This window comes from Acanthaster planci, linkage group LG03 (assembly GCF_054643075.1).
Source record: "Acanthaster planci isolate LZ-2023a linkage group LG03, COTS_SCS, whole genome shotgun sequence".
NCBI lineage: Eukaryota > Metazoa > Echinodermata > Asteroidea > Valvatida > Acanthasteridae > Acanthaster > Acanthaster planci.
The window spans coordinates 23,340,354-23,347,919 of record NC_141779.1 but is presented as its reverse complement, the minus strand read 5'-3'; the positions used below and the strand labels follow the sequence as shown (position 1 = coordinate 23,347,919).

At 45.2% G+C, this 7,566-nt stretch overlaps 1 protein-coding gene across 3 annotated transcripts in view; it reads left to right on the top strand.

The window, feature by feature from the left end:
- The first annotated feature begins 518 nt into the window (after positions 1–518).
- Positions 519–7,566, top strand: part of LOC110989541 (TGF-beta receptor type-1-like) — a 53,440-nt gene continuing 46,392 nt past the window's right edge. For 2 of the 3 annotated variants that reach the window (XM_087135037.1, XM_087135036.1), the window contains exons 1-2: positions 698–788; positions 1,252–7,161. In XM_087135037.1, the coding sequence (XP_086991163.1) occupies positions 7,083–7,161 (79 nt within the window). In that variant the 5' untranslated portion in view covers positions 698–788; positions 1,252–7,082. Of the gene's footprint in view, positions 789–1,251; positions 7,162–7,566 lie in introns of all 3 variants that reach the window. The other variant, XM_087135038.1, reaches the window with a different exon arrangement.

Genomic DNA, 7,566 nt, shown 5'->3' with positions numbered 1-7,566 from the left:
TATGTTTCTGTGGATATACCCCATCCCAGTCATGCCACTGCAATCCTGCAGTTAATCTAATGACATGCAGTAAGGAGATATTTTTATCTAAAGACAATCCCCTTACAGTCCGAATGTTTGTCTTGAAGTACGAGACCACCATTGCCAAACAAAACACTTTTCTCTGTTTAATTAAAATTTCGCCGAACACAAGCGGAGAATCTTTCAGTTTTCCACCTTCCTTAATGCAAAACACTGAATTCACAGGTTACAAAAACCATTCGTGATTTGGTCCGCGTGTAGGATCGATAATGGACTTTCCGCTCCGAGTTGAAGTGCACCCCCAAGCGGCAAAACAAAGACAGCTGGTTGTAAGTTTTCCAAGCGGGTTCTTACATGCGTTCTGCGAGTAGGCCTACGCAAAAGAGACCGTACATTTTATTGAATAAAATTCGTTACGCGTACTCAGCGTTCTCCGTGTCAAACGCGCAATTGATATCCGTTATAAACGCGCGCCTGTGCGGTAAATAAAAAAAACACCCCCACGAAGTAACTAATCAAAATTATGTTAGTGAAATTTTTAAGATTAAGACCTACCCTAGTACCGAAACGTATTTCCACGTACCTCCTTGAAAGAAATATTTTCGCTGTGGCGGCGGTCGATTGAATAAGAGCTGGACTGCTTCGTAAGAGCGCGCCAAAGCGTGCGTCCGCGCCCAACTAAATAACAATGAAATTCTTTGTTTTGGTTTGGAATCATTCCGTCGTATTCCTTGAACGGCACACGTCCGGGAGAAGAAAACCTTCAGGTAAATAGAACAATTTAAAGGAATGATTTTATTTAAAATTGGGATTAAAACAGATTAAATTGTAAAAAACAATAAGATTGCATTAATGATTGCTAATGTAGAAATACATTAGATTTGCTTTCAATTTCTCTTGGTCTGGCTATCGGTAGAATATGCACTCCTGGTTTGTACACTCGACACACAGACAAATTAGACTCAATTTTCTCACGTCAATGGTTTGATTTTCACTCTGTCGTCTGTTTGTTTTATTCATGACCAGCCCACTAATTCTAGTTTTAGCTTTATTCTAATTACGGCGATATCTGGTTTAGCGACTAGTTCAGTTGTATCGGACGTAGTTAAACATATATTCTAGTAGAATGTAAATTTATGTTAATCTTGTCACTGGGGAAAGCGAATAGTTAAAGTTATCGATTGGAGTTAAATTCCTAATTAAGCCCCCTTTCTGTTTCTGTGTTTTCAGAATGTTGTTCCTGTACGTCAAATAAAATAATAATAAAGAAGCAACCATTAGAAGATTTCGGCTTTTATCGTAGTGATGTGGAGTTGCGCTTCTTGTCTGTACCAAAGTTCTGAAGGTTTGAGGTTCCAGTGAGAGTCGACTTAGCAGACTGCCAGTATTGTGGAACTACCTTGTAGTTGGTGAACTTGAAGACGGCAACATGAGTTCAAGAGACGACGCTGGGGACTGAGGGGGCCAAGGAGGCCAAGACACCGCCGGCCGTGAAGATGCTCGAGTTGAAGAGCTAAAGATGAAAAGGAAAATTTTGTGGGGCAAGATCACACGTGGTGTGAACCGCATCTACAACTGCATGGAAGAACGCAGACTCACCAAATTTCGGGCCGACAAGGAATTGGCTATTCTACAGACAGAATTTACGGATGCCCGTGACATTAATGTCGAGATGTTCGTGCTGCCTGGAGCGGACTGCGAGAAATTAAAAAGATGGGAGACTGAGCTGATCGAGAGCTTTTACGACTTCGAAGAGTCTAATGCGATTACTTCGAAGTTCTGGACCTACCCGTCTCCGGCAAGTCCCTGACCAGACAATGTATGACAACTCAACAGCAGCCTGACCCGCCTCGGATGGCTAAAGAGTCCTACCCCGGAAAGCCTTCTTCAATAGACGAACGTCGATCTAATCATCTCCAAAATTCTGACCTGAGACCAACCAGTGAGGTCCCGTCTTCGTGTGACGAAGTATCATCACCACCACCACATTCTCAACCCGAAGACGATGTCATGCCCTCATCTGAAGCCGCACTAGTGTCCCCAGTTGAAGCCGGTGTGACGCATTCATCTGAAGTAGTTGGGATGCCTGCCCGTCCATCGAAAGATCCCTTTGACGCATGGATTGATGACGTGGTTGAATTTCAGGAGACTGTATTTCCTATGAACAATTCAGAAGTGACTGTTGCGGATGCATTATTTAGATTAGAAGCTGAAACACTGAACAAGTTTGATGGTGATCCACTGGGGTATGTAGATTTTGTTGATTCTTTCAAGATCCATTTCCATGACAAGCGTCACCTCACCGATGACTCGAGAATGATACAACTCAGGATGCATCTCACTGGTGAGGCTGAAAGGGCAATTAAGGGTCTGGGTTCTAGTGGCAAAATGTACCACTCCGCCTTAAAGATGTTGAAAGAGCAGTTTGGGTGTAGAAGTATAGTTGCCAGAAAGTGCATCGATAAGCTCATTAAGAGACCAAAAATTGGAAACCATGACCCATAGATCTCTACGCGATTTGTCACTTGACGTTGTGAATTGTCTTGCACGCTAAACCGTATCAATTTTCTTGCAGACGTTAATGTGCCAAATAGTTAAACGCTTACCAGACTACATGATTGGGAAATGGAAAGGTGTTGCGTCGCAAATTCGGGAGCGAGAGCAGTTACCCAACATCGCTCATATTGATGAATTTTTTAAGAAACAGGTCAAGGCAGATTTTGACCCCGATTTCGGAGATCTTACAAGTGACAAAGCAGATGACAGGGTGTCACAAAATCGTCCGAAATCAAAGGGTGTCCATGCTGTCAGCGAGAAGAAACCCCCAGAGAGAAGGCCTATCAAGTGTTACATCTGCAAATCCCCTCACAGAGTGACGGACTGTCCTGCCTTTCAGGATTCTTCCCCCACACATCGTTTCAAGATTGTGAAGGAACACCGCCTCTGCTTTTCCTGTCTCAACCAAGGCCACAAGGGTGAAGAGTGCAAGTTCAAGAAAAAATGCAGCAAGAACGGTTGCTCCAGAATGCACCATCCTTTGATCCATTTCGATCCCCCATCCAGCGGTGCAGTTTCCACCTTAGAAAAAGATGGGATTGTACCAGCTGTTTGCGTGTTTTCATAGCTGAGACTGGGAGAGTCAGGGAAGGTAATGTTCTCGTTGATAGTGGCGCGGCGACCACCATCATTCGCAGAGACTTTGGTAAGGCCCTAGGCCTGCAAGGTCAAAGAGAACCATTGGAAATTTCAGTGGTTGGAGGCTGTCGCTTGAGGCAGAATTTTAGTCGCTGGGTGAGGTTCTGGATTTCACCTTTATCCAGTGGGGAAGATTATGAAATAGAGGCACATGAGATTGACCGTACTGTCCTTAGCGTCCCTCCTTTAGACCGTCAATGGCTCTACTCCTTTCCCCATATCTCTGATCTCAATTTTGCTCATCAGGCCGGACCGATTGACCTCATCCATGGAGTTCAGTACAGCCACCTCCATGCTGAAGAAGAGCTACGACAGGACCTACAGTTTGAGCCAGTTGGAAAGAAGACTCCACTTGGGTGGTTTGTAATTGGTCCAGACAATACGAAGTCTTCTACTTCAAGAGCGTCTGTTAGCACCGTCATCAAAGATCGTCTGGTTTTTAACCAACTGTACGACCTTGAAACATTGGGTCTAAGAGCGCAAACCTGTTCCTGTCCAGTGAACGGCATGTCCAAGGATGACACAAGAACAATGGAGATTTTTGCTAACTCCTGTCACAAGGGGGGAGACTGATATGTGATTGGACTGCCCTGGAAGAAGGACCCATCCCTCCTTCCAAACAATCGCCCCCTAGCAGTGAAACGACTGGCGTCTTCAGAACGGAGCTCGTCCAAGAATCCTGACAAAGCTAGCATGTACGACAAAGCAACCAGGGAGCATATGGATAAGGGTTGGGCCATCCAAGTGTCAGACGAAGCTGCTGAGGGACCTGTCTACTATCTGCCCCATCATGGAATATATCGACCAGAGAAGATCAGCACTCCGTTGAGAGTTGTCTTCGATCCCGCCAGCCAATATCAGGCAGTCTCACTGAATTCCTTTCTTTACGAAGGACCAAATCTTATCGGAAACCTGTTTCGGGTACTGTTACGTTTTAGAGAGGATTTAGTGGCGATTGTTGGAGATATATCAAAGATATTCCTTCAAGTTTTGTTAAGACCAGAGGATACTGAAGTCCATCGTTTTATTTGGCGAAACCTTGACAGTTCGAGAAAACCCGAAATCTACCGGATGACGAGGGTCACATTTGGTGATAAGCCTTCACCTGCTATGGCCAGCTTCGTCATACTGCAGATCGCTGAGAAGTTCAAGTCCATACTGAAGCTTCTTGGATACTGCAGCACGATAGATATATGGATAACCTAATTCATTCCTGTCCAACCACAACACAAGATATAAATTTGACATCGGATGTAGACCTCCTTCTCGAGGATGGCTCCTTTTCCGTGAAGAGATGGTATTGCTCGGCATCAACTCCAGTTCAGGAGGACTCTTGCATCAATCTTGGTGACGAAGAGATAATTAAGACCCTGGGAGTGTGTTGGAATCCGACTGAGGATGTTTTTCTTAACCTTCAATGTCAAGGAACCCGAAACCGAGGCCTTCACGAAGAGATCAGTCTTATCCAGGATGTCAATGGTATTTGATCCACTGGGGTTAGCGACACCCGTGACCATTAGAACGAGAATGGCAATGCAGTCTCTTTGGTGGATGGATAGGTTGGGGTGGGACGATGAACTTCCCCAAGATTGTGTAGAATTGTGGACCAATCTATTTGAGGATATCAAGGGTCTCGAGGAGATAAAACTGCCGAGGAGTATCAAGCCAGCAGATGCAGTTGGAGTCCCAGCGCTACAATGTCTTTGCAGATGCGAATTTCTTGGCCTATGGGGCTGTCGTCTATATGCTCTGGAACACTCAAAATGGTCCCTGCATTCGTCTTTTCGCAGCAAAGGCTAGAGTTACCCCTCTTCGCCAGACTACCATCCCACGACTGGAATTAATGGCTGCGCTTATAGCCTCTCGCTTGGCCAAGACGCTTCACACTGAGCTATGAGAAAAGCCACAGGTTCATCTTTGGACTGACGCCCGCATCGTTCTTCTCTGGTTACGGTCTGAATCCATAGATCTCAAGCCTTTCGTAGGAGTGCGTGTTGCAGAAATACCGTCAACTGGTCTCCAGACCTATGGAATCATGTACCCACAGAATCCAACCCTCCGGGGCCACAGAAGCCAACCCTACGGATGACCTTAGTCGCGGCCTGACGGCCATTGAAATGAGATCACGATTGATCAATGGGCCATCCTTTCTCCGGCAACCAAAGACGGAATGGCCAGCACAAATCAAAGAAAAAGTTACCTTGGAAGATCCGGAGCGGTAAAGGCCGAAGTTAGTTTCTACCGTAGCAGGAGCGAAATCCATCCCCCGATAGAGTGCGTGCGATTTTCAAGCTGGGGAAGACTGCGTAGGGTTACAGCTCTCTGCCTGCGATTCATTTCAACTTGAAATCCAGGAGACAAGACCAGATGAAAGGAACAGGTGCTCTCGTGCTAGACGAGCTCAAGGACGCTGAAACCTATTGGTTAGTGCAAGCTCAAAAGGATTTGGGAGATTGGTCTATCAGGTGTCGGGATCACACCCCATTTATCGACGAAAATAACCTGATAAGAGTTAGCAGACGACTGAGAAACGCAAGCTTTCCTTATGACGAAATTCATCCCATTCTTCTGCCATCTTCGGGACACATATCCCGACTGATTATGAAGGATGTCCATAATGCAAGGGCTCATCCAGGAGCGGAGAGAACGTTGAGCGACAGCAGGAGAAAGTTCTGGATTCTCAAGGGACGGAGTCTTGCGAGGGAGGCGGTGAGACTATGCGTGATCTGTCGTAAACTCCGTTAGTCTCCACATGTCACTTTGATGGCAGGAGAAAGTTCTGGATTCTCAAGGGACGGAGTCTTGCGAGGGAGGCGGTGAGACTCTGCGTGATCTGTCGTAAACTCCGTTAGTCTCCACATGTCACTTTGATGGCTGGTTTACCACCAGAACGTCTGAGAATGTTTTCGCCACCATTTCCAACCGTTGGCGTTGATCTATTCGGTCCTTTCCAGTTGAAATACGGCTGTAATAAGGCGAAGAAAGCTTGGGCAGCCATATTTACTTGTGCCACAGTTCGAGTGATCCACCTGGAAGTAGTAGAGGATCTTTCGACCCAAGCCTCCATGCGTGCTATTCGACGATTTGCAGCACATTATGGTTGGCCTTCAACACTGATACATATATCTGATAATGGCACTTCCTTCATTGATGCAGAAAAGGAACTCAAGAGGCTGTTCACAGAGAGACGGGAGCTGGAAGACTTCGCATTTCTCCACAAATTGAAGACGCGGTTTATCACATCCGTTAGTCCTCATCAGGGAGGATTCTATGAGAGTCTTATTAAGCAAGTGAAAACCGCTCTGAAAGTTTCAATTTCAGGCCAGATTCTGGCGTGGAATGAAATGACCACAGCCTTCAGTGAAGTGAAAGGTCTTCTTAATTCCAGGCCAATCGGATATTCATCTGATGACCAAATGATTTCAGACCTCTTACCCCCAATCATTTCATGATTGGGAGAGCTTCCACAAGATACCCCACAAGGTCAGTTCAACGAGACTGGAAACTTACACAAACGCTCCGAGTTCATTCAGGGTCTTGTCACGCAATTCTACAGACGCTTCAAAAGGGAATACCTCCACACATTCATGTCCAGACAAAAATGGCGAAGCGCTGGTCGACAGTGAGCCGTTGGGGATGTCGTGTTGCTCACAGACGACAAGCTCGCCCATGGTAAGTGGAGCATGGCGCTAATCATCGAAGTGTTTCCTGGAGGTGATGGAATAGTTAGAAACGTCCTGGTAAAGACCCCGTCTGGGGAGAAAAGGTGGAGCGTACAAAAGTGTTGTCTTATCTTGGAGGGTTGGATTGAATAACAGCTAGACTGCTGCGTAAGAAAGCGTGCGTCCGCGCCCAACTAAATAACAATGAAATTCTTTGTTTTGGTTTTGAATCATTCCGTCGTATCCCGTGAACGGTACAAGTCCGGTAGAAGAAAACCTTCAGGTAAATAGAACAATTTAAAGGAATGATTTTATTTACAATTGGGATTAAAACAGATTAAATTGTTAAAAAAAACAATAAGATTGCATTAATGATTGCTAATGTAGAAATACATTAGATATGCTTTCAATTTCTCTTGGTCTGGCTATCGGTAGCATATTCACTCCTGGTTTGTACACTCGACACACAGACAAATTAGACTCAATTTTCTCACGTCAATGGTTTGATTTTCACTCTGTAGTCTGTTTGTTTTATTCATGACCAGCCCACTAATTCTAGTTTTAGCTTTATTCTAATTACGGCGATATCTGGTTTAGCGACTAGTTCAGTTGTATCGGACGTAGTTGAACATATATTCTAGTAGAATGTAAATTTATGTTAATCTTGTCACTGGGGAAAGCGAATAGT